Here is a 25,770-nt window from a genome sequence, read left to right on the forward strand (position 1 = left end):
GCACTTTGCTCCCCAAGGGGGTTTTTGGTGAGTCCTTCTGACGTCTGTGTGGCTGCAAAGAGCATCTCCTGCTCCTCACCGCGGAACGAGCCGCTCCAGGATATTTATGTTCCCGGGTTTTGGTGGGAAATTGGGACCTAAAGCCTGGGAGCTTTCTTGGATCTTCCCCAACCTGCTCAGGGGGAGGCGAAGAGGTAAAATAACATGTGCTGGAGCTGCTTCAGGGCTACAGAGACCCTTAGAGGGGCACCCTGGGGGGGGTCTCCTGACTCAGGTGTCGCCAGGACCTGGCCAAGCCCTTGTTCCCATGGGGAAATTGGAGATTTTCTGGAAGAAGAGGTGACCTCCACAGAATCATTTAGGTTGGAAAAGCCCCCTAAGACCCTCTAAGTCACCATATCACAGAATATTCGGAGGTGGGAGGGACCCCCGAGGATCAAGAACTCTTTAAGTCCTGTCTAAGTCCAAGCCAGCACTGCCAAGCCCACCCTAAACCACGTCCCCAAGTGCCACATCTGGGTATTTGGGGGATGTAGTTTTGCTCCTATTTTGAGGATATTCGGTTTCTCCATTATTTGAGTCACTGTGGAGGGACCACTTGGCTCAAAGCATTTGATAAATGGGGGGAAAAAAAAGTGGAAAACCCTCAAAACTTGAGGTGCAGGAGGAGAATTTCAGGGATTTTCTGTGTCCTGGGTTGGCTGAGGAGAGCAGAGCTTTCCCAGCAAAGCTCCTTCAGTTCTCCCCTCAGCCCAGTTTCTCTCCTTTCATTATGAAGCATCATAAATCTGGGAGTCTTTTGTTTCTCTTTGAAGAAAAGGTGATTTGAAGCTCCTTCCTCTTTGATGTGGTTGGAATTTAAGGCCCTCTGAGCTCTCCTGTCTTGGATTAAATCCCTGCTCTTGCCTTTGGAGCCAGCCTTGCTGAGCTGAGCTCATTAATCAGGCTGAGAACCCTCTGAAGGTCTCAGGTCCTGCCCAATTCTGAGCAAGATCAGAATATTTTCCAAGTTTTACTGTAACCACCCCAAAAGGAGGCTGGAATTCCGACCTCTGGATGATAAATGGGCGCAGAAAGTCCTTGTTGGAGTCACCCTTGAGGAGCCTCGGACCACAAACCTCCAGATAAATTGGGTTTATTTATGGGAATGTTCCTGTATCTCCAAACCACCGAGGATTAGACTCTTATCAAACAATCTCCCTCCCCTTTTCCAACATTTTTCCCCCCTACTTCTTCCCTTGAATTATTATTCCCCTTTTTATTACAAGTTTTCAGGGGAAGATCCTCATCTTGAGGTCTCTCTCTGTGCTAAAAGTTGTGGCCACTCCCACATAAATCTTTATTATCCCCCGTTTTACCTCGGGGACAATGAGCTTTGCAAGGGTGTGCAGCTCCTTGCTGGGAGGGTCGATGTGCTTTTGTGGTTCCCAAAGCAGGAGCAACAGCAAAGGCAGGGATTGAGATCAGCAGAGCTGCTCATCCTGAGGGAGGGACCAGGAGAGGCCAAAGCAGAGGATTTATGTCTTAGAAGATACTAAAAATTGGGTTTATGGGCCCAGTTCAACTTGGAGAGGATGAAAACTTGGTGCCAGCGTGGAGGGATCACCGCCAGCCCTGCTTTTTTGGATAAAACACGAGCCCAGAGCAGCCTGTGACCATCATTTACTGTTAATTCTGCCATTTGCCTCACTAAAACCCTTGGCTAGGATTTGAGTTTGGCTTGAACCCTCTCTCAAGTGATGCCTTAAACCAGAGCCAAGCCCCTTCCCACGCTTAAACCAGTCCTGGTGGTCTCCAGCCTCACATCCCAGGGCTGCAGAGGGCAGGAGTTCAGCAGAGTGAGAAAAACCTCTAAATATTGGTTTTTTAAGTGCCAGGAATTGCAATGTTTCATTACCAGGGTGATGGTGCAAATAATGTGGGTTCACCTGTTGTCACCTCCTGGGTGTGGCTGCCTGTGAGCAAGTGGAAATGGAAAAAAATTGGCCTCAAAAATTAATATGACTTGAGAGAGGGTTCAAGCCAAACTCAAATCCTGAGGAGCTGGGGTGGTTCTGCCTGACCTAACTAAGCCGTGTGCCAGCACAGCTGAGCTCAGCCAGGGGTTTTAGTGAGGCAAATGGCAGAATTAACAGTAAATGATGGTCACAGGCTGCTCTGGGCTCGTGTTTTATCCAAAAAAGCAGGGCTGGCGGTGATCCCTCCATGCTGGCATCAAGTTTTCATCCTCTCAGAGTAACCTGGGCTGCTCAGGTGCCATAAAATCGACTGTGCTTCTCTTAAAAGCAAATCCAACCAGGTTTGGTGCCAGTCACTCCCTCGGTTCTCCTTCTCTGATCATTTTTAGTGGTTTGCTGCTACAAGGGGAAGAGCAAAGTCTGATTTGAACTTCAAAGAGCTGCCAGAGCTTCAGTTCTTGCCCAAACTCAAAGTAAAGCTCAGAGAGGTGAGATGCTGTGCTTATAAAACTTCCTCCCTTCTTCTGAGGAGGATTAAAGGCAGCTCCCCCAGTGGGGCTCCTTCCAGGAGGATATTAGAGCTGGAAAAAAAATCCTCATTTCTCAGATAGTGGAGGCAGTTTTGAACACTCAGAGCTGCTCAGGTGGGACCTGGGAGGCTCTTTCCATGTTCTCCCTTTGGTTTTTCCACCTGTTATTCCTCTCTGAGCTGCAGGAACCCACATGAAAGTAAAACCCAGCTGAAGGCTGGCCCACCTTATTAGAAATAAGCGTGGGCACAACAGGAGTTTGGGCTAAACCTCTTTTTGCAGAGGAGAAAACACCCCAGTGAGGCTTCCTGGCAATTTGTTTGAAGGATTTTATGCCAAGTTTTGCTCAACTAAAAAAGAAAATGGAAACAAAACTTTGCAGCATTGGGGTATCAAGCCCACCAATATCCCTTTGGGTGTTTTCTCCCCTCTTTCCAGGCATATTTTGGGAGCTGCTCTCCCTCACTGACACAGGTGGGATTAAAAACAACAGAGGAATTAGAGGTAGGAAGTCAGAAATTAGTTGCAAATCTGTGTTTTGGCTGCTCCTGGCCGTGTTTGCCCATTTTGGGGTGGGAGAACCCCCAGAGCTGTGGCTTCTCCTACTCCCTTTGGCCAAGAATTACCCCTGGGGGGAGCAGATACTCAGAGGGTTCAGCCTCTGCAAAAACTGCTCCTTGAAGAGGTTGATGCTTAAAAATGGAGAAAACCTGGGTTTTTTTCTCTCTTACCAAACACCCCCTTCCCTCTCCTGCCTCTCCAGGCTTTTCTTTCTGGGGGAAAAATGTGAAGATTCAAATTTGTTTGCCACAAGAAGGGATGATTTGCTTTGTAACAAACCCATTTTTATTCTGTGGAGAACAGAGAATGACTTTCATTAAACTTTTTTTTTTTTTTTTGCCTTCATTGTGGGAAGAGAAGAAAAAAGCAGCTTTTTTTTCCCTTTGTAGCTGCAGCATTTGATCTCTAATTTAACTTGACAGGAGGAGAAATCCCTGTTAGACTTTGGAACCTTATTAGCATTGAATGGCACCAACTGAGCTGCCTTCAAGAGCCAAGAAATCTGCTCATTCAGGGGCTGGAAGAGCCATCTCCCCTCGGGAAAAGGCTGGATTAGTCACCTGGAATTAAATCAGTCAGGCTTGAATGAGCCTGAGCTTTGCTGGGCTCCAAGCAAAGCTGAGTCCAACACTGGGATCCACCTGGAACTGCCCCAGCCTCTAAACCAGGGCTGAGCAGGGCTTAACACCCACTGCTGGTTTTACAGAGAGTCTTCAGCTTCCCCTTCAGGGTCCTGAGAGCAGGAAATCACTGGGGCTGTCAAAGCTGGGGATGGAGACTGTAGGGAAAGGCTGGGGGGGGATATGTTGGAGTTATGGAATGGGTTGGGTTGAAAGATCAGCCCATTCCACCCCCTGCCACGGGCAGGGACACCTTCCACAGACCACCTTGCTCCAACCCAGCCTTGGACGCTTCCAGGGATCCAGGGGCAGCCACAGCTTCTCTGGGAATTCCAGCCCAGCCCCTCCCCACCCTCCCAGCCAACAATTCCTCCCCAATATCCCATCTAGCCCTGCCCTCTTTCAGGTTAAATCCACTCCCCCTTGACCTGGCAGGACATGGCCCTGGAAATGCTGGTCCAACTGCCCCTCTCACCCTCTCCTTTTCCTCTCTGTGCAGTTTTCCTGCTGTGGTGGGGATGAATATCGAGACTGGGGGGTCAACCAGTACCACTCCTGCAACAGCAGTGGGCCCCTGGCCTGTGGGGTGCCCTACACGTGCTGCATCAGGAAGGTAAGGCAGACAAGGCACAGAAAATGCCTTTATTTCACTCAATATTCCATAAAAAAATGGAATATTTTTTATCACTGGTTATCACTGCATATTTCTGCACTGAAGGATTTCTTCTAACCTGCATTTCCAGCTTGACACAACATCAGTGTGAGATGATAAAGAACTAGAAAATATATATATTTATGGACTATTTTTGTTGTATTTTACTCTGCTGTTTTAATGTAGAGCAAAGTCCTAGCCTGTTTCTGTTTGTATCATCCAAGGAGTTGTTAGAAATGCCAAAGTTTTCAACTCTGTGATATAAAATGGTTTGGAGGATTGTTTTTGAAACAATAGCAGCAGCATAGGACTTGGGGGTTACTCTGCCTGGAGAAGGTTCCAGGGAGACCTGAGAGCCCCTTCCAGGGCCTAAAGGGGCTCCAAGAGCTGGAGAGGGACTGGGGACAAGGGATGGAGGGACAGGACACAGGGAATGGCTTCCCACTGGAAAAGTGGGGATTTAGATGGATATGGGGAAGGAATTGTTGGCTGTGAGGGTGTTGAGGGGCTGGGCTGGAATTCCCAGAGAAGCTGTGGCTGCCCCTGGATCCCTGGGAGTGTCCAAGGCCAGGTTGGAACCTGATCCAGTGGAAGGTGTCCCTGCCCAGGGCAGGGGTGGCACTGGATGAGCTTTAAGTTCCCTTCCCACCCAAAGGATTCCATGATTCTGTGTGGTGCTTTAGATGGAATATTGGGAAGAAACTGTTCTGTGGGAGGGTGGGGAGGCCCTGGCACAGGTTACCCAGAGAAGCTGTGGCTGCCCCATCCCTGGAAGTGTCCAAGGCCAGGTTGGGTGATGCTTGGAGCAACCTGGGCTGGTGGAAGGTGTCCCTGCCCATGGCAAGGGGTGGGACTGGATGAGCTTTAAGGTCCTTCCAACCCAAACCATTCCATGACTCCATGACTTGGCTGCATCCCAGCATGGATCTGGATGCACTCTGGTCCTCTCCTGTCCAATACATTCTCAGCCACTGAGGGGTTTAGGAGCGTGTTGGGGGTGTTGATCTGCTCCGGGGGAGGAGATTTTTGAGGATTTTCCTGGAAATGGGGCTGTGTTTGCACAAAGAGCTACCTTTGTGCAGTGGAATGAGAGAAATCCCACCAGCAACTGCCCCTGGAAGGTGGCATTTCCACCCTATTGGGTTGGCTGGGGCTGGACTCCAGAGGGGAGTGGATTTGCAGAGCCAGGAGGTTCTCCTGAGCTGATTCACAAACCTGGGAATCAAGACACCCCCCTCCAAGCAGAGCTTTTCTGCTGAACCTGTGTCAGTGCTGAGCCTGTGTCAGTGCTGACACAGACCATTTAAGCCAACCCTGCTCCTCGTTGTCATCAATCCAGCACATGTGGAGATAAAATCCCAGGAGCTGGGCCAAAAACAAGCACAAATATCCCTGGTTGCTGTACCAGCAGTGCTATAAACTTCCCAACAAGGATTTGCTGAGCTTAATCCTGGTAGCAAAACCTCCTGGAGGTTCAGAGCACTGGGAGGATCAGCACTGGCTCTCAGCCTTGGCTGTGCCCCAAGGATTTAATAAGGAGAATTTATCATCAACCTTGTATTGTTGTGGGGTTTTTAGTGGGGAAGAGGGTGAAATGTGAAGTGGTTTAATTATCACTGGAAGTCTGACATGCAAATCAGCTGCAAAAATAATTGTCAGCTCTAATCAGGGCGTTGATTAAGAATCCTAGAGCTCCTGGAGGTGGAATTAGAAATTCATGGGTTGTCCTTTTGTGGTACAAGTGGGGATGTGTTGAAGAAATCCAAGTGGATTGTGGGGTATTTTTACACTCCCCATGGTTTTGGGTGAGAGTTTGGCCAAGAAAAGACCTTGGCAGAGCAGAGAGGGAAAAATCCCAGGTGATTAATACAGAGGGGAAGGAATAATCCTGTGTCTTAGTTTAACAAGATTACAACTTAGGAATTAAGAAACTTCAGGTGGAAGTGTGGAAAAGGAAAAGAGACAGCTTTTTATTAACAAAATCTGAATAAACAACAAATGGTGCGATCAAAAACTTTCAGAAGAAACAAAACAAAGTCCCAATTCCCCAGGTGGGGGGAGAAACCCGGGGCTGGGGGGGAGGCAGGACTGTCCTGGCAGTTCAACAGCTGCTCTCAGCCCCCTGTGCCTGCAGCCAGCAATGAAGGAATCCCTGTGCTGGTTTAAAGGTAAACCAGCAGGGGAAATGAACTCAACTCAAAGGAGGGATTAGAAGTCAGAATAACAATTTAATAAAATAATACAATAAATATGATTATACAGACAAACAGTTGGGTTTAACCCCCAAAACCCAAATGTATAACCCAGCACCCTGGGGCATGAACAGAGTGGTGTTTGTTGGGCCCCCTGAGTCCAAAGGAAAAGGAGAGGGGAAAAACCTGTTGGTGAGAGTGCTGAGTGCAGTCTGGGCAAGAGTGGTGGTCTGGAGTCTTCCTCTGGATCCCAGGAGTGGTTAAAAAAGTCCCAAGACCCCAAGATTATATATATCCTCCAGTTCAGGCAGGAATGCCCAGCACCTCCCTCAGGGTGGGGAGTTCCATAATGGGTGTGAGCACAGGAGCACCCTCCTATCTCCCAGTTCCACACTGGTGTGAGCACAGGAGCACCCTCCTGTCTCCCAGTTCCACACTGGTGTGAGCACAGGAGCACCCTCCTATCTCCCAGTTCCACACTGGGTGTGAGCACAGGAGCACCCTCCTGTCTCCCAGTTCCACACTGGTGTGAGCACAGGAGCACCCTCCTGTCTCCCAGGCCTCTGAACACCCAGTTTGCAGCCTGAGGGGTCAGGGCTGCTCTGGGCAGAGGGTGGAAATGGTTCATTGAGAACAGTTTCTGGGCAATGGCATGGAAGGCTCTGGAATACCCAGTTTTGGGTTACACCCACCCAGTGCTGAACTGGTCCCAGCTGTTCTAACCAGGACAATCCCTTTTTCCCCCAGGCAGTGCGAAGGCAGAACACCTCGCTCTGACCTGGGTCTGTCTCTCTCTCTTGGTCTTCTCCACGAGGTGTCCCATGGGGAAAAAAGACTTTCTCTCAGAAAAAGAGAAAGAGGCGGCCAAAAATGGGGCTCCTGCTCTGTCTGGTCCTGGGCCAAACCCAAAAGCCCCCAACCCAAGGACTCCCCGCTGTCCCTGCGGCCACCGCGCTGTCCCCGAGCCCACCCCCTCCCTGACCCCCCATCCCAGAACAAACAGATGGGGGGATGGGGACCCTAGGGAAGAAGAAGACAATTCCAACGTCTCTTTTCAAACCTCTGACATCATGGAATGGCTGGGGTTGGAAGGGAATTTAAAGCCCATCCAGTGCCACCCCCTGCCATGGGCAGGGACACCTTCCCCTATCCCAGGTTGCTCCAACCTGGCCTTGGACACTTCCAGGGATCCAGGGGAAGCCACAGCTCCTCTGGGAATTCCATCCCACCCCTTCACCATCCTCCCAGGGACGAATTCCTTCCCAACATCCCATCCAACCCCACCCTCTGGCAGTGGGAAGTCTCCTTTTGGCTGCAGCTCTTGAAACATTTCATTTGGCCACCAAAGGTCTCAGCCCTGGGGATGTCTGAAAACCTTATTTTTCTCTACAAAGTGATGGAAGACTTTGGGGAAATTCCCAAAGTCTTGATTTCTGGAGAGCCCAGTACCTTCAATCCCTGTGAAATTCCATTTTTTCTGAAGGAGACACACGACTGGAGGTGAAAGTCCAGGGAATGCTGGGAAAGAGCTGCTTTACAGGAGCCCCCAGGATGTGGAGATGGTCATGGTTTAAATCACTGGGAGAGGGTTTGGGGGCCTGAACATCCTCCAGAACAGCAGAAAACAGAGAGAAAAGGGGTTGAAAAAATATAATTAAAATACCCCAACAACTTTCTGCCAAAATTTCCAGTTCAAGCATCACCTTTGGGCAAAAAAAGGGTCCTGAGGTGACAACGTGAGGTGTGAGGGTTGGAGGCTGCTCGACTTTTGCTGCTCTGAATAATCCCAGATGGGGCAGCTCTTCTATTTCTTGGGTTTAATTCTTGTTTCTTGTACTTCTTTGTATACTTTTGTTGCTCTGGGATGAGTTTGTTCAACTTTCTCTCTCCACAGGCCCCTGGAGAGGTCGTGAACACCCTCTGTGGGTACAGGACACTGGACAAAGAGGTGACTTTTTGGACTCTCTAAGAGATTTGCTGCTTCCTCTTCCCCAGATCCCCTAAAAAAAATCCAGTTGGAACAGTCTGGAGGTACCAGCTGAGTATAAATTCCATTGTATTGCTTTTCCCTGGAATTTTGGGGTGTTTCTCAGGCTCACAGAGCGTGTGAGTTTGGGTATTCCCGGGGACATTCCTGAACCATGACATCCCTGTGGGGTTTGCTGGGCCTTTTCTGGACCAGGACCTGGAGATGCCGGTAATGAGCTGTGTTTGGAGGTTTGGTGGTGGGAGAGAAGCTGATTTGGATGCCTCTGGGGGTGACCAGGATGGTTTTCTCCCCCTTTCTCCAGCGCTTGGAGCTGCTCAGCATCATCCATGTCCGGGGTTGTATCCACGCCGTGGGGCTCTGGCTCAAGGACAACTTCGAGGCCACTTTGGGCATTGTTTGCTCCCTGCTGCTCCCACAGGTACGTGGTGGATTCCATCACAACTCTCCTGGCTTTTTTCACTCTGCTGGAGGAGGAAAATAATTCACTTTTAGTTATTTTTCCCCTCCATTTATATCCAGAATTGTGAGCTGGGTAGGAAAATTGTCACAGAGCGTCCTTGGGCAAATGAAGAGTTTATGACTGTGGTGGGTGACTCAGAACACTCCTGAAATCTAATTATTGATCAAATCACAGCCTCTGAAAGCAAATCAAGCCTATGTGAGCAGAGCAAATCCCCCTCTATTTGTTTTCACGGCTCTGCTCAAACAGAGCAGAAATATTAACCAAAATAAAGTACAATGGTAAATTTAGTTGTGTTTGCCTCAGGAAATCCATTAACGATGTCTGAGGATCCAACTGACTTTCCAGGTAATGAAGCTTTTCATCACAGATAATTAACATGGAGAGAAATTCGGGGTTGTGGTTGGGACTCTTTTTGCAGCACTGTCACAACTGTGCTGGCCAGGAGGGGAATCTCTCTCTCAGATCTTCCCAGAATTGTTTTGGTGATGACTTAGTGCTGATTTGATCCTTTTTCTGATTCGTGTCAAGGCTCACAAGCAAAATCTTTCTTTTTGTTGGATTAATGTTGGGTTCGCTGCTGGAGGGGTTTGCTGATGCTCTCCAGATATGGGGTTTTATTTAAATGGGAATGAAATGATTTCCTGTTTTGCTGTGTTTCTGCTCGAAACAAAAGGTAGAAAGTGGTTGGAAAAAGCAGAAGCTGTTGGGGAAATACGTTAATTTTTCAAAGGATGGATTTTGCTCTCGAGCTCTCAGATGGTCCAGATGAGAAACTGAGGTGGGGGAGTAGTTTGTGCTCAATCCTGGCTGTGATTCCCGACTTTTCTAAAGTGATTCCATTAAAAATATGCAAATGAGCCCTGGAATTCTGCTGTGCTGCCACCAGGAAACACAACAGGCACAGGAATGGGGTGAAAAGTGCCACAGTCGAGGCAGGACATCGAGAGCCCATTAGAGGAGCCACCTGTTGGGTTCTCCATTAACCTGCCAACGGGAAGCTCTTAATTGGGAAGGATGGGGAGCAAAAGCAGGGCTGGCAACGAGGATTTCTGAGCCCTGATGAATCTCAAGTGCTGTTGAGGCAGCTCTGTGATTTCTCTGTCGTGCCATTAAAGGCTCTTCATATGCAGAACCTCGTTCATCCCATCTGCTCACGAGTTTTAAATATAAATCATATTTGATTCTGTCAAGTTTTGGAGGGGATGAAGTTCCATCTGTGTTGCCAGGAGCTGTCAGCCCAGGAACAGCTTCATCCCCAGCAGCTGCCAGGAGGAAGTGGAGTGAGAGTGTTGTCCCTGAATTGCTGATCCAAGGGGGAAAAGCGTTGGCGCCGTTGATGTGAGGAGGTGACAGTGCCCTGAAATTTGGGAAGAGGGAATGTGTTGACACGTCCCATCTCTGCCTTTTTGGATATCTGTCATGTCCCACGTGGAACATGGTGCAAACCAACCTGGTGGGAAACTTCCAGGATGCTCAGGAGAAGGTTGGGATTGTGATCCAAACCCTGAGTCCTGCTTTGGTGTTCTCCCAGTTTTCCTCATTGTTGCTCTTCCTTAGGACCAAACTTCAGGCTTGTTTGACCTCAGGGGTTCAAAGGTTGAGGATCTGAGCTTGGTTCACGTTGATCGAGATTCATCCAAGATTTCTGCTGGGATTGGGGAGCATCAACTGGCTTTTGTAGAGAAAAAAGGACCCAAGAGGAGTTTTGGCTGATGGAGAGTAGGAAATTATCACTCTCCATGTTGTCCTTCCACCACAGAAGGTGCAACAACACAGAAGGTGGACAACATGTCCTTCCTTTGCACCCAGATGTGGGAAACCACCAAATTTTGCCTTTCCATGATGCAGGAAGTTACTGAATTTATTAATTTCCTCTACTTTTCCCCAAATACCTGTGAGAGCCCAAGGGCTGCTTGGCTTGGCTTCCTGGGGCTTCTGGGCATCTGTCCGATGAGGTTCAGGGAAATCTGTAAATCCCTGGGGTCCTGGTGGGTGTTGGACTGATTGAAGAGGTGAAAAATCCCATTCCCAGGCCTTCCAGGAACTAGGAATCTGAAAAATTCCCTCCTGAGAATCTCAGGGATCGGGTAACTTGTTATTAGTGCCGAGCTCAGCATCAGGAGTTGATGCCCAGAGACACCTTGGATGGGAGAGAGAGAACAAGAACCTCCAGGGGAAATTTAAAGCACCCAGAAAAGGTTGTCCTTGCTTTCCAAGCACCTCAAAAACATGAATATTGGCCTTTTCCCTCTGGGAAAAAAATGAACAGGCACTGGAACAGGAGGTTGAGTTGAATGATTTGCCCAGTGAAGGGTCTTCTGCACCCCCAGGGCTTCAGGGCTGGGATCCCTCCATGGGATCTCCAGGAAGTTCCATGGAGATGATGAGCAGCCCATGGGCCAGATCCATGGATAAATCCATTTATGTCCCTGTAATAACACTTAGTAACTGGACACATCACTGTGCAGCTTTTCCCCTCTCCCAGCCCATGCAAGGCAGGGGGAGTTTGTAGTTCCATGATCCCTCCCAAATCCTGAATGTCTCCTCCTTTTTTAAATAATCCATCAAGCAGTGGGGATAAAAAAAATCCCATGTGAGGAGTGGGAAGTGGTTTTGTTCATTTGCCTTATTCAAACACGCCAACTCCATCATTTTCCTGCCTTTGCCTTTACCTTGAATTCTCTTTTCCCTTTTTCCTGTGTTTCATTCAATTCTTTTCCTGCCTTTGCCCTTCATTCTCTTTTTCCTTTTTCCTGTTTCACTCTCCACAATCCCCTCTTCTTGCCCTTCATCTCAGCCAAACTCAGGCAGAGGCCAAGCTGTCACACATTTCATGTCACCCTCCAAAAGACACTTTAATTCAGGCTCTGGCACTCAGAGGTGAATTCCTGTTGTGGCCTTGTGTTTAATTATGGAGCAGCCCCAGATCTTTCAGCAGGGGTGGCAAAGCACAGGAATTTGTTTCCTGCTGGCTGCTCCCTTCCCTTCCCTGCCTCCAGCAAGATTAGCCAAGGAGTTTTAAATGTGCAGGAGACGTGTTTGTGGTGCAAATAAGGCAGAAAACCTCGTCCCTTGTTCTTGTAGCAGCTTTTTGATGGAGCACAGGAAGTGCATCTCCAGCTTCTTCGTTCTGTGGCTTCGCAGGAGGTGTTTGCTGGTGGTATTTCAGAGAATCCTGGGATGGTTTGGGTTGAAAGGGACCTTAAAAACCACTCAGTGCCACTCCCTGCCATGGGCAGGGACACCTTCCACCAGCCCAGGTTGCTCCAACCCGGCCTTGGACATTTCCAGGGATGGGGCAGCCACAGCTTCTCTGGGAATTCCACTGCAGCCCCTCACCACCCAATTTCTTCCCAATATTCCATCCTAATCTCCATTTTTCCAGTGTAGGGCCATTCCCCCTCGTCCTGTCCCTCCATCCCTTGTCCCAAGTCCCTCTCCAACTCTTGGAGCCCTCTAGGCCCTGGAAGGGGCTCTCAGGTCTTCTCTGGGAATTCCCAGCCCCTCTCCAACCTCCCAGGGAAGAATCCCTTCCCAAAATCCCATCTCAACCCACTCCCTGGCAGTTCACAGCCATTAAAGTGACAGTCTCCCTAGAGCCTTCTCCAGGTTGGACATTCCCAGCTCTCCCAGCCTGGCTCCAGAGCAGCCCTTGGATCACCTTCCTTAGCAAATTGAAGACACAGCCACTGTAAAAAGGCAGAAATAAGAGCATAAAAAAGCTCCACAACCCTTTTTTCCCCCCTAAAAAGGGGGATTTTTTTCAATCCTAAAGAAGCAGAAAGTGATACAGGTCCAATTAAAAGGGAGGAAAAAAATCTCTGGGAGGTCCCTGTTAGGGGTTAAAATCACTCTGTGGCACAGAGTGAATTGTTTCTACCTCTGTTTCACTTTGTAATTCCATCCATCTCCAGAGCTCTGCCCTGGGAGCATCCACAGAGTAATGGATTGTCAGTGCAGGGGTAGATGTTCCCTCCTCAGAGTATAAATCCACAAGATCAACACTTTCATTCCCTAAAAAAAAAATGCAAAATTAGACTTTCAAGAGGCATTTTGCAGCTTGGCATCTTCATCTCCCACTGCCAGGGATGGTAAATGTTTCTTGGTGTAAAGGGCATCGAATCCACCAAAGTTCCTTTTTCCTTTGCAAGATTAATTTGGGGTTTGTTTGCTTTTTAATATCCCTGTGGCTCCAGGGCCTGCTGTGTTCTCAAGTGGCTGACATGTGCTTAATGGAGTAGAAAAGGGGAATAAAAGGGATTTTTCCATCTGCAGCCCATGACCCCGACAAGAGGCTGCTCTATAAATACCAATTTATGGGAGGAAAAGTCAATAAAAGAGAAATGCTTTGCTTTTTACTTCATTAGCTCTGGGAAAGCCTGAAATGATTCAGTAATTCTGGTGAGCAGGATCCAGCTTTCCAGCCCCCAGACCCGGAAATATTTGCATGGAAAAGGGTTTCCTGGCGGGAAGTTTTGCGTGCAAAGCCCCTCCTTGGGCTGCTGGCTCGTTGTCTCCATGGTCAGAGCTGGGTCTGTGGGGCCCGTGGTGCAGAGGGATGTGCTTTGCCCTGCCAGGGCTCCTGAACATCCTTGGGTTGCTCTTTTCCATCCTTATTTTTTGCCCTTGTGAAGCAAAATCCAAAGGGATCCTGGCTTTGGTTGGTGAGGGAAATGCCCATGGAGGAGCTGAGCTGCTTCTGAGTGCTCTGAAAGGGCCCAAAATGCAGCTTTCCACCCCAAAACAAGCCACTGATCACACACAGATGAACACACACACCCCTCAGGGAAAACATCTCTGGGTTCCAGCCCCTTGTCTGTTGTTTCATGATGTGAAAAGGAGTGTTTGAGCCTTTTCCTTCTTTGCTTCCAAAACTTCCCGGTCCCTATATCCGGACATGGAAGAGATGAGCTTTCAGTCATTCCCAGGGAAGAGGATGTTGGGTCACACTGAGCCATTCTCTCTTCTTTGAGAGAATTCCCAATGCAAATCTGTTCAATCCAGGGGAACAAGTGGATCTGAGCAAAGCTGGGCCTTGGCAGGGATGGAGCTGAGCACCAAAGCTCCTCCTGGTCAGTCCTACATGGGAGACAGAAACACTTGGCTTGGGCCTGGCAGAGTCATGGGTTGGTTTGGGTTGGGAGGGACCTTAAAGACCATCTAATTCCAACCCCTTTCCATGGGCAGGGACACCTTCCACTATCCCAGGTTGCTCCAACCTGGCCTTGGACACTTCCAGGGATCCAGGGGCAGCCACAGCTTCTCTGGACAACCTGTGTTGGTTGGAAGAGACCTTAAAGACCATCTCATTCCAACCCCTGCCATGGGCAGGGACTCCTTGTGATTTCCCAGTGGATTATTTATTGGTCTTTATTGATTCCCTCCATATCCAAAGGTCTTTGGATTTATTTGCACCCTGTAAGAGCAGTGACTTGATGGGTTGGTACCCTAAAAAACCTTTGTTTAGCAAACCCTGGGCATTTAAATCCCCCCAAACCAGCACAGACAGAGGCAGAGCCGAGACCTCCCAAGGCCACAGTGGTTTCCTGAATTCCAGTCGGGAAGAACAGGCAATTTTCTAACTCAAAATGACCCTCAAACAGCAACTCCCCAGTGCTTGGTGCTGAATTACCATCCCAGGGCTGGGAGAAAAGCAGCTTTTTAATGTTTTTCGCCTCCCCTTTGATGCATTTTGTTACCGTGTTCCTCTGCAGTAACTCCTTCCTTCATATTGCAGAGCAATAAAATCAATGTTGGCGTTGAAATTCTCTTCACTTCTGGAAAACACGGGGCCCTTGGTGCCGGAGATATTGGATCCATCGATATTCCTGACAGCTTTTTCTGCTCTCATTAAGGGAAAGAGGATATTTAGAGGCAAGCTGGGATGGAGGGTGGTTCATAACTCAGAGGAGGGTGAGGGCTGTGGGATTCTGCTGCTGCTGCAGGACTTGGGCTTGTTTCATTCCCTTCAGGAAGTCCCCAGTTTAACCAGGACACCTTGGAGCAGGGGGGGATGATGTCTCCAAACCTGACTGGCTCTTCATTTGCATGAAATGCACTGTAAACACAAATTATTTTCTGGCTCAGGGAGGAAAAAGTGACACATTTGCTTTCAAATCTGTCACTCCAGAGGGTTCTTCTCGCTCGGGATTTTAATCTGCCCACGGTGACAAGTTAATAACAGTAAATAATGTAAAGCTTGACATACATTTAAATAATATTTCAAAACTTCCTAAATCCTTAAAGGCTTTGCTGCTGAATATGGATTAGCATAATCTTATTATCTGGATCCTTGTGGGGGAGCAGCATCTCTGGGCTCCCCCAGTTCATGGAGAGACAGGTCCATCCCCCTGTCGTCCAACAGAAGTCCCAGGAGCTGTAAAATAACCTCATTCCAGGCCATTTGGATAACACAAGGAGATTCCAAGATATTCCCAGGCTCCAGTTTCCCTTTCAGCATCTGCAGTTATCTTTCCTGGCAAAAGAGCCCCAGTGGCACAAATACAGTGTTCCTGTATTTCCTGAATTTCTGGGAAAGCCCTGGGAGCCAAAACACCCCCCAGACTCCCACATCTTGCCTGTTCTTCAGGTGATTAATCCCATTATCAGGGATGAGGTGGAATAGAAAACAAGCACTGATCCGAGGATCAGTGGGTGCAATTAGGGAAGTGATTAGGGAAAAATTAGGGAATGGGGAAAGATCCAACTGAGGCCTTCAAGGAAGGGCTTGGTGTTGGGACAGCATCTCCAAGGACACAGTTTTCCACTTCTTCTGACTTGTTGAAGCTGTTGATTCCTTAGGATCCACCTGCAGGTGAATTCAGGAAGGAAAAATCAATGCTGAGCTGGTTTGGGGTGACCCCTGTGCAAGGCCAAGCTGCTCATGGACTTTCTCTATCTGTAAAAGGCAAATTCATAAACCCCAGAGATGTTTGTTTGGCTCTTTGCTCTCAGCTCAGTGGGGGACACTTTCAGCTCTCTGGGTGACACTTTTCTGATCTATTTTTGTCCCTTGTGGAGTTTTTTCCTCCATTTTCTGCAGCCTCCTCTGGGCAAACACTTTTCCCTTCCCAGTGTGGGACAAAATGGTCCCTAATTTGTGTTACAACCCTTTGCTCTCATCCCCATTTATCTTCCCCTAATGTTCCCACTTTCTAGGCTGTTTAAGAAATCCATTAGGACCCAGAAGGATGATTAATAGTATTTTTCAGCTCCAAAACCTGTGCAGGGGTTTCCAGCTGATGGATGGGGCGGGTGGGACTGGTTATTTATTGACTCTCTGATGTAAGAAATGGTCCTGCACTGCTCATTTGCAGCCTCAAAATTGTGAGGAAGAGCCCTGAGGCTCAAGATGGTCTTGTCCTTCTCCATCCATCTGTAATCTGGATCTAAACTTTGGGAGTTTTTGTGGATGAGAAGCTGGACATGAACCAAAATGAGCACTTGAAAGCCCAAAAATCCCCCATGGGCATCAGATGAGGGGGAATTCTGCCCCTCTGCCCCCTCAGGTGAGACCCCACCTGCAGAGCTGCTCCAGCCCTGGAATCCCCAACATCAGAAGGATTTGGAGCTGCTGGAGCGAGTCCAGAGGAGGCCCCGGAGCTGCTCCAAGGGCTGGAGCCCCTCTGCTCTGGAGCCAGGCTGGGAGAGCTGGGGGGGTTCCCCTGGAGAGGAGAAGGCTCCAGGGAGAGCTGAGAGCCCCTTCCAGGGCCTGAAGGGGCTCCAGGAGCTGGAGAGGGACTGGGGACAAGGGATGGAGGGACAGGACACAGGGAATGGCTTCCCAGTGCCAGAGGGCAGGGAGAGATGGGATATTGGGAAGGAATTGTTGGCTGTGAGGGTGGGGAGGGGCTGGGCTGGAATTGCCAGAGAAGCTGTGGCTGCCCCTGGATCCCTGGAAGTGTCCAAGGCCAGGGTGGAGCAACGTGGCCTGTGGAAGGTGTCCCTGCCCATGGCAGGGGGTGGCACTGGATGATCTCCAAGGTCCCTTCCCACCCAAACCATCCCATGTTCTTGCCCATCTCTGGCAGCTCCAGCTCCATCCCAGCAGCAGCACTGGGGGTCTCAGACCCTCCTCAGCTCCAGCCCAGAGGCAGCTGAAAGACTTGGGTTTAACCTGTCACTGTAATGGATTTAAATGCCAGGGAGTGGGGTGAGATGGGATTTTGGGAAGGGATTCTTCCCTGTGAGGGTGGGGAGTGGCTGGGCTGGGATTCCCAGAGAAGCTGTTGCTGCCCCTGGATCCCTGGAAGTGTCCAAGGCCAGGTTGGAGCAACCTGGGCTAGTGGAAGGTGTCCCTGCCCATGGCAGGGGGTGGCACTGGATGGGCCTTAAATTCCCTTTCAACCCAAACCATTCCATGCTTCCTTGGTCTGGGGCTTGTAGGGAATAAATCTGGTTCCTCCAGGTCAGTGCTCAGGGTGGGGAAAGGGGTGGCACAGGAGGTGCAGTTTGTGTTGAAAACACTCCAATTGCCCCGTTTCCTCCTCAGTGTCTGGGCTGCAAATCCCTCCTGGCCATGAATTATCCTGATGTTTTCAGCCCCTGCAGTGAAGCCCCATCGGGTGAAATCAAAGCAAATTGCTTGATACCCAGCTCTGATGAAAATCCTCCCCCTTCCTCACCATCCTCCTGAAGATTTAAAGCCTAATTTTTAATTCCCTGCCAGCCAGCAGGGAAATTGGAATGACCTGTGTGACACCAGGCTTGCAGGAATGTCCTGTTTTCAGCAAGGGCTGGCCCTGGATATCTCTGCAACACTCCTGGTGATGTTCAATGAATCCACATCCCTCTGTCAGGGAAGAGGGAATTTGGAGATGGATTTGGCTAATAATGACTGTAGTGAGGCTGTTGGTTGGGTGGAAGATCCTCCCCTGTCCTGGGCACTGGTAGGACACCCAAAATCCTGGGGCAGTTCTGGCCCTTCATGACAAGACATTGAGGGGCTGGAGAGTGTCCAGGAAAGGGAACGGAGCTGGGGAAGGGGCTGGAGCAGCAGGAGAGGCTGAGGGAGCTGGGGGGGCTCAGCCTGGAGAAAAGGAGGCTCAGGGGGGACCTTCTGGCTCTGTAACCCCCTGACAGGAGGGGGGAGCCGGGGGGGGTCGGGCTCTGCTCCCAGGGAACAAGGGACAGGAGGAGAGGGAACGGCCTCAAGCTGTGCCAGGGGAGGGTCAGGTTGGATACTGGGGAAATTCCTTCCTGGAAAGGGCTGTCCAGCCCTGGCACAGTGGTGGAGTCCCCATCCCTGAGGGAATTTAACATCCCTGGGGATGTGGCACTTGGGGACATGGGTCAGTGGTGCCTTGGCAGTGAACTCAGTGACCTTGGAGGGCTTTTCCAACCCAAAGGAGCCTATGGATCTACCCCATGACCCAAGGACTCAGTGTCCCAACCTCCCCTGAGAGAGGAGGTGGCTCCATGGGATGGAATTTCTTCTTGGAAAGGGTGTTCAGGCTTTGGCAGGGGCTGCCCAGAGAGGTTTGGAGTCCCCAGCCCTGGAGGTGTCCAAGGCAGGCCTGGCCGTGGCATCAGTGCTCTGGGCTGGGGGACAAGGTGGGGATGGGGCACAGGTTGGACTGGGTGACCTTGGAGGGCTTTTCCAACCTCGAGGATTCCCTGATTCTGTGTTAAGGAAACTTTCCAGCCACGCTGGTAAATTCACCCAGTTTCCAAGAGTCACCAGAGCCAAATTCCTGCTGAAGCACAAAACTCACAATGAACAGCTTTGAGCCACAAAACTCTCTGTGTAATAGAGATAAATATAAGATATAGAGAACTACTGAACTCTTTTTATTAATTGTTCCCAAGTGCTTGCTCTCAGGTGACCCCCTTGTGCCCCCCAGCTCCAGGGCACTGGGGGAGGTGCCACTTCCAGTCAGGATAAAAGAGCCTTTTCCCCCCCAGCTTCCCTGGCCCCACACAAGCAGTCAGCCTCTGCCTGAGCCCTTCATCCTTTAACATCATCCAAAGGCAGGTTTCCTGCTAAAACACAGCAGTTGGGCCTGGCAATGGGCTGCTCCATGAAATTCCCAGCCCAGAAACAACCCTTGGGAGTCAGGCTGAGTGAGCAGAGCTCAGTCCCAGAGTTGGAAAGTCCAATGGGATCCAGTTCAAAGAGGAGCCCTAAAGAGGCTCCAGGAGAGCTGGAGAGGGACTTGGGACAAGGGGTGGAGGGACAGGACACAGGGAATGGCTTCCCACTGCCAGAGAATAGGGCTAGATGGGATATTGGGAAGGAATTGTTGGCTGTGAGGGTGAGGAGCAGCTATGATGGAATTGTCAGAGAAGCTGTGGCTGCCCCTGGATCTCTGGAAGTGTCCAGGGTGAGGTTGGACAAGGTTTGGAGCAACCTGGGATAGTAGAAGGTGTCCCTGCCCATAGCAGGGGGTGGCACTGGATGGGCTTCAAGGTTCTTTCCGATCCAAACCATTCCATGCCTGGCAATTTTCCCAGCCCCAAGAGCAGGAGGGTGCTCCAACAGAGACCCAATATTTTAGGGAACCTCCTTGGAGAAGCTCAAATCCACTGATTCTTTAACATGATCCAAAGGCGGGTTTCCTGCTAAAACACAGCATTTTGGAGCTGGCATTGGGCTGCTCCATGAAATTCCCAACCCAGAGACAACCCTTGGGAGTCAGGATGAGTGAGCAGGTTGCAGAGTTGGAAAGTCCAACGGGATTTGTGTGACCACAAAGTGGTTTTGACCCTCCCATTTTGCAGGTGGTGGGGCTGGTGATGGCCTGGCTCTACTGGCAGAAGCTCAATGAGATCTACTCCAAGCTGGACACCGTGGATTTCAGGATCCTGGAGCTGCGGGATTTCAGCTTCGGGGCTGTGGATCTGAGCGGCGCCGGCTGGTGCTGGTGCCTGCCCAGGGAAGGGGGGTACATCCCTGTCAACCCTGGGGATGAGGAGGAAGAGGAGCAGGAGGAAGGCAGCACATCCCACAGCAAAGTGTGAGGAGCTGGAGGACTCGGAAAGCTCCGGAGGAGGCAGCGGGTGTCGAGCGTGGAAATGACGCGATTTATCTTCTCAGGTTCTGGAGGTGCTCTGGGGAGAACGGAGCACTGGAAGGTTCAAAAACCTACCATGTGGGCACAGGGGCTCCCCGGGGTCCTCCTGCTTGGCCTTTTGAAGTGTTTGTGCAGCTCCTGGTTGGGGTTTGGGTTTTTTTTTTTATACAATAAATGTGAATTCTCTCGTGTTTTGCAAAGTTGTTTCCACTCACCACTCACTGGTTGGGCTCTTGGGGAGGGGGTGGCACCTTCAATGTGCTCGGGGGGGTCTTTAGTGTAGGATTATCCCAGTTTCCTGAGAAATCGTGGCTTTCTGAGAGCTCCCCAGATGTGCCCAACTCCAGGAAAGCAGAACAGAAGGAAAGAACGGAGCAGCTTTCTCTGCAGAGCCTTCCCAAAGGGCTTTTCCAGGAATTCCAGGGAAGCACAGCTTCCATCTCCTGGATCACAGTGGCTGTTTGGGCAGGGAGGAAAACACCCCTTTCTGAGGGTTTCTGGCTCTTCTCCATGAACTGTGGCTTCAGTTTTTACTCCCAGGCAAGGAAAAGGACGTTTACGTGTTTAAATGTTTAAATTTGGAAACTGAGGACGGTTTTCCGTGTGGTGCCCCTGGGATGGAGGTGATTCCTCTGCTGGAGACCAACCCCCGGTGCCCAGGTAAGGAATTTCCTTTACCAATATTCCTTTTTTCAGCCCAATTCCCCCCTGTATCTCTTGGGGTGTGGGAATTTAAAAGCCGGGGAATGTTGTCCAACCTTGGCTGGGCGAGTTGGGAAATGGGCTTGGAGGGGGAAGACTTAAACTGAGGACTTGTAGGTGTGTTTTTACCCAAAAAAACCCCAGAGAAACCCCCTGCTGAGGGTAACCCACCCATGGTAAAGCCTCCCAGAAAGCAGCCAGGAGCCAAATGCAAGGGAATAAACTTGGATCAGGGACCTGTTTTCTCTCCAAATGTGCCCAAAGCCTGTGGATCCCCCGCAGTGACTGTAATTATCCCATTTATCGTGAGAGGAATCATCCCAAAAGCGAAAGGGGAAGGGGAAAACTCCATTTTCCGAAGAGTGAAGGAAGCACTGGGTTTATTCTCGTATCTTTTTATTAATAAGGATATTTTGGAAGTTGGTTTTATGTCCGTGGATACCCGAGCAGGGAAGAGGGGGAGCTGCTGTTGAACTACCGGGCTCTGTCTCCCTCTTGTGACCATTCCCAGGCTCCACTTTTTAATTAAATGGGAAAAATTCCCAGCACAGGCCTGGAAAAAACACTTTTGGAACTGTTTTTTCCTGTCGGGAGATGAGCAGGAGATTACTGGTGGTTATTATTATTTTATTTTTACTATTATGATTATTACTATTGTTATTACTATTATTATCAATATTCTCATTATCATAATATAATCACTATTATTATAATCACCATTATTATTATCCTCATAATTTATTAATATTATAATAATGTAGCATTATTAGATTAATCTAGTAATAGTAATATTAAATATTATTAATATTAATGCAAACATTATCGTAACTATAATTAAAATTATTATTGTATCATAATTTATTAATATAGTAATAATTTAGCATTTTATAATAATACATTAAATTAATAATATTAATGTCACTATAAGAATCACAATTATAATAATCGTTATTATTGATGTTATTGTAATTTATTAGAATACTTTATTAGAATAATTTTTTATCATCATTGTTGTCATCATAATCATCATCACTATTATTGTTATGATCATCATTATGATTGTCATTATGATCATAATTTATTATCAGTATAGGAATTTAGCATTATTATAATAATCTATTATTATTATCCTCATTATTGGCATCATATTCATAATCACTGTTATTATCATCGTCATTATTATCAGAATTTATTAGTATTATAATAATGTAGCATCTGTATATTAATCTAGTGATATTTGTATTATTAATATTAATATAATCATCATGCCTATCATTATAATTCTAATCATTATTGTTCTTCTTATCATACTTTAGTAATATCATGATGATTTAGCATTGAGAGGAGGATCTTGGCAGGTTTGCCAGCCCAGTCTGGGGGTGAGGGAGGGGGTCTGCCGGGCCGTGGGGGCTCAGTGGGGAGGAAGCCTGTGTGCCCCTGGCAGGTTGGGAGCTGGCAATGGTACCTGCCTTTGGTAGGGTCTCCCATGCCAGACAGGTCCAAACCGTAGGGTCAGATATAATATGTCCATGGGCAGGATGGGCTCACTAGCCCCCTGGCAACCATCCTAGAAGGACAGCTCTGATCCCAAACCCAGGCAGGTGGAGCTCGCTTGGCCCCGTAAGGCCATCCATCTAAGAGAAGGTCACTGATATAATAATATATTAATATTTATATTATTAATGTCCATATAATTGTTATCATCATAATCATCATTATTATAATCATTATTATTGTTCTCATTATAATTTATAATAATTTATTAGAATAATTTTTATTATTCTCATCATTATCATCATAATCATCATCATTATTTTAATTATCGTCATCATTATTATTGTTCTTATTATAATCATTTATTGGCAATATGAGAATTTACCATTAATATAATAATTTGATATTATTATTCTCATTATTATTATAATACTCATAATCACTATTTTAATTATCATTATTATTGTCATAATTTATTAATATCTTAATTATTTGACATAATCAACATTAATATTAATATAACAATATTCACAATTATTATAATAATCATTATTATTGCTATTATAATAATTTATAATTTATTAGAATAATTTTTATTTTTATCATCATAATCATCAATATTATTATTATCATCACCATTATTATTGTTCTTTTGATCATAATTTATTAGTAACATAAGAACTTAGCATTATTACAATAATCTATTATTGTTATAATCCTCATTATTATCATCATACTCATAATCACTATTATAATAATTATTATATCATCATCGTTATCATCATAATCATCACCACTATTATTATTATCATTATAATTTTTATTATAATAATTTATTTGTAGTATAAGAATTTAGCATAGTTATAATAATATTCTATTGTTATTAGTAATAATAATAATAATAATAATAATAATAATAATAATAATAATAATAATAATAATAAGGTTGTGACCAAAATTGGGGTGTTTTTGCAGCCCAGGAGAGCGGGAGGAGCCTGCATATTTAAGGAATAACAGGGCTCCTGCTCATGGAATTTTGCTTTTCTTCCTTCTCCTCCCTCTCTCCACGAGGGGTTTAATAAAACCTTAAGAAATCCAAGCTGAGAAATTCAAATAAATTCCAATAAATTTCCATGGAATTGGAGGGAAAAAAGTGAATTCCCTTTATTTTCCCCTTATTCACAGGACAAGAAACATCAACACCTGGATTCCCTTTTCCTGGAGCCCAGCACGGGATGGGAGCAGGTCTCAGGTCTCATCCCAGGCTTAATCCTGGGTTTGGAGTGCAGTGAGTGATGGGGAGAAGCTGATTCTCCATCAGCTGGGACACTCAGATCCACGATTCCCACGGACAATTGGGCTGTGAGTGCCTGGGAAGGGGGAAAGGTGGATTTAAGCAAGAGCAGGAAAATGAAAATTCACTTTGGAAAAGGTTTTCTCAGCATCCAAACATGCTCATTACTCCAAATAAAGAGGATGCCAAAGACATTCCCAAATTCCCATGAAATCTTGTAGGCTCTGGTGCCTCGGTCCAGACCTGGCTTTGGTCTAGACCAGGCCTTGCTCTAAACCAGTCCTTGCTCCAGACCAGACCTCGATCCTAGACCTGACATTGCTCCAGACCTGACCTTTCTCCAAACCTGACCCTGCTCCAGACCTGTCCTTACTCCAGACCTAAACTTGCTCCAGACCTGTCCTTGCCCCAGACCTGACCTTTCTCCAGACCTGGCCTTGCTCTAGACCTGACCCTGCTCCACATGGAAGAGTAAATCAAACAAAACAGGAGCTGGGAAGAAAACAGGAGCAGGAATAAAGCACCAAACAGGCTTTGCTTTGATTTCTGGATCATGCCATGGAATAACCCCCCGGAGGTGAGAGAAAAGGCCCGAGTTCAGATGATTTCAAGCTCAAAATCTGATTTTCCCAGTCCTTTTTTCTTGCCTGACAACGAGCCCAGCTCTGCTGAGGAGCCAGGAGCTGTTCCATGTGGATTTATTGACATCCCTGTTAAAAGGCCAAAGGGAGGCGAGGAAGCCAAGCGTGGAATGGGAGCAGAGCTCAGGAAGCTGAGCTGGGAGCGCTCCTGTGGCCCAGAGTTTGCTCTTTGTGGCATTGAATTTACACATGATCAGCACATTGAAAGCAAAACATGGAATTGCAAAAGAATTCCGTGTGATAAACTCTCCCCCAAACTGCGTTTGGTGCCCCGGGGGCTGGTCCTGTTGTTCCAGGGCTTTTAGGAGCATCTCAGTGATGGTGATGCCCCTCTGCACTTCCCTGAGGCATTTCCCCCTTAAAATCATGAAATTGCACAGAGAAAAGACATAAAAGAAATTCCCTTCCAAAATCCCTCAGAACTGAGCCAAAATTGATGGACAAAAAGCCCCCGACAGCCCCAGAAGACACAAATCCTGCAGGCTGGGGAGGGACAGCTTGGATTTTCCACGTCCCGGTGGTGTGACAGCCCGAGTCCAGCCCTGTGCAGGGCAGGATCTCTGCTGGTTTGATGTTCCATCCTCTCCCGAGGTCTCTTTGCATCCCATGATGCTTCTCTGCTCCCAGAAGTCGATCACTGTTGCCCAAAATACATTTTGACCCGGGAGCTGCGGAGCGTTTCCAGTTGGGCGTCGATAGGATGGTGGGAAGAGCAGCTTCATCCCAAGGCAATCTGGGCTCCCGCTCCCACCAGCACCCCTGACTTTCCTCTGCAGCCCCGTCCTCCCTCTGAACATCTCCTCTGAGAGCTCAAGGTGAGTTTCTTAAGGGTGAAACTTGGTTTTGTGGAACTGGGAGCTGGGGGGGGGTAGAACTGGGTTTAACTGGGAGAGGTGACAGCACTTTTCTTTCCCTCCTCTTGTTTCAGCTCCACTTAGAGTCAGGTTTTCCAGTAGTTCTATTCCGTGTTATGCTTGTGTTTGGATGTAGGGAGTTGGGGGGGGGGGGAATTTTTATGTGTAAAATATAACAGGGAAAAAAACCCTGGTTTTATTGCTCTCATAAATCAACCATAATTAACCAGGATATTTCATTTCTCAGTGGATCTATCAAAGGGTTTAGCCAGTGGGTTATTTTTGCTGCCCAGCAGAGATAAGGTAAAACTCTGACCAGCCAAACTAGACTGCAAAAAAAGTCCTATTTCATTCCAATATTATCCCATTTGGAGGGTCCTTTAGCCCCATCCATCATCCCCAACCTGCCACTGAAGGAATCTTGGGGGGTTGTGAAACTTCGTCTCTTGGAAAGTCATTTTTGGAGCAAAAATATTTCTGCCTGAAGCTGGGGGGCGGGGGAGGGTATTTTACTGCTTTTCCTGCCACCACCAGCTTCCTAAAACCCTCAGAATTATCCCAATAATGTTATTTTCAGGAAGCCAAGGCTCATGGCTGCTGTTGATACACCCAGATTTGGGGCACAGTTGCCCATCCAGAGGAGTTTGTCCCTAAAATAAACTGGTTCCTTAAAAAAAAGTGTCAGGGAAAAAAAAATCCCGAATCTTTTAAATCAAGAGGTGCCTTTAAATATCAACTGTGTTAAGGCTGGAACGTTTATTGGGATAAAGATGGTCTTTGCCTGGGGGAAAACGGGTCGATAAATCA

At 47.9% G+C, this 25,770-nt stretch overlaps 1 protein-coding gene across 1 annotated transcript; it reads left to right on the forward strand.

Annotated features, from left to right (window-relative positions):
• The first annotated feature begins 2,119 nt into the window (after positions 1-2,119).
• On the forward strand, positions 2,120-20,169 carry LOC113996645 (tetraspanin-15-like). Its single transcript, XM_039387530.1, has 6 exons — positions 2,120-2,134; positions 2,348-2,446; positions 4,169-4,282; positions 8,408-8,461; positions 8,805-8,921; positions 19,686-20,169. The coding sequence occupies exons 1-6, from the start codon at positions 2,120-2,122 to the stop codon at positions 19,923-19,925; spliced, it is 639 nt and encodes a 212-aa protein (XP_039243464.1). The 3' UTR covers positions 19,926-20,169.
• Positions 20,170-25,770: the final 5,601 nt, after the last annotated feature.

This window comes from Pipra filicauda, unplaced genomic scaffold (genome assembly GCF_003945595.2).
Source record: "Pipra filicauda isolate LSUMZ 115617 unplaced genomic scaffold, ASM394559v2 scaffold571_size334496_pilon, whole genome shotgun sequence".
Classification (NCBI taxonomy): Eukaryota; Metazoa; Chordata; class Aves; order Passeriformes; family Pipridae; genus Pipra; species Pipra filicauda.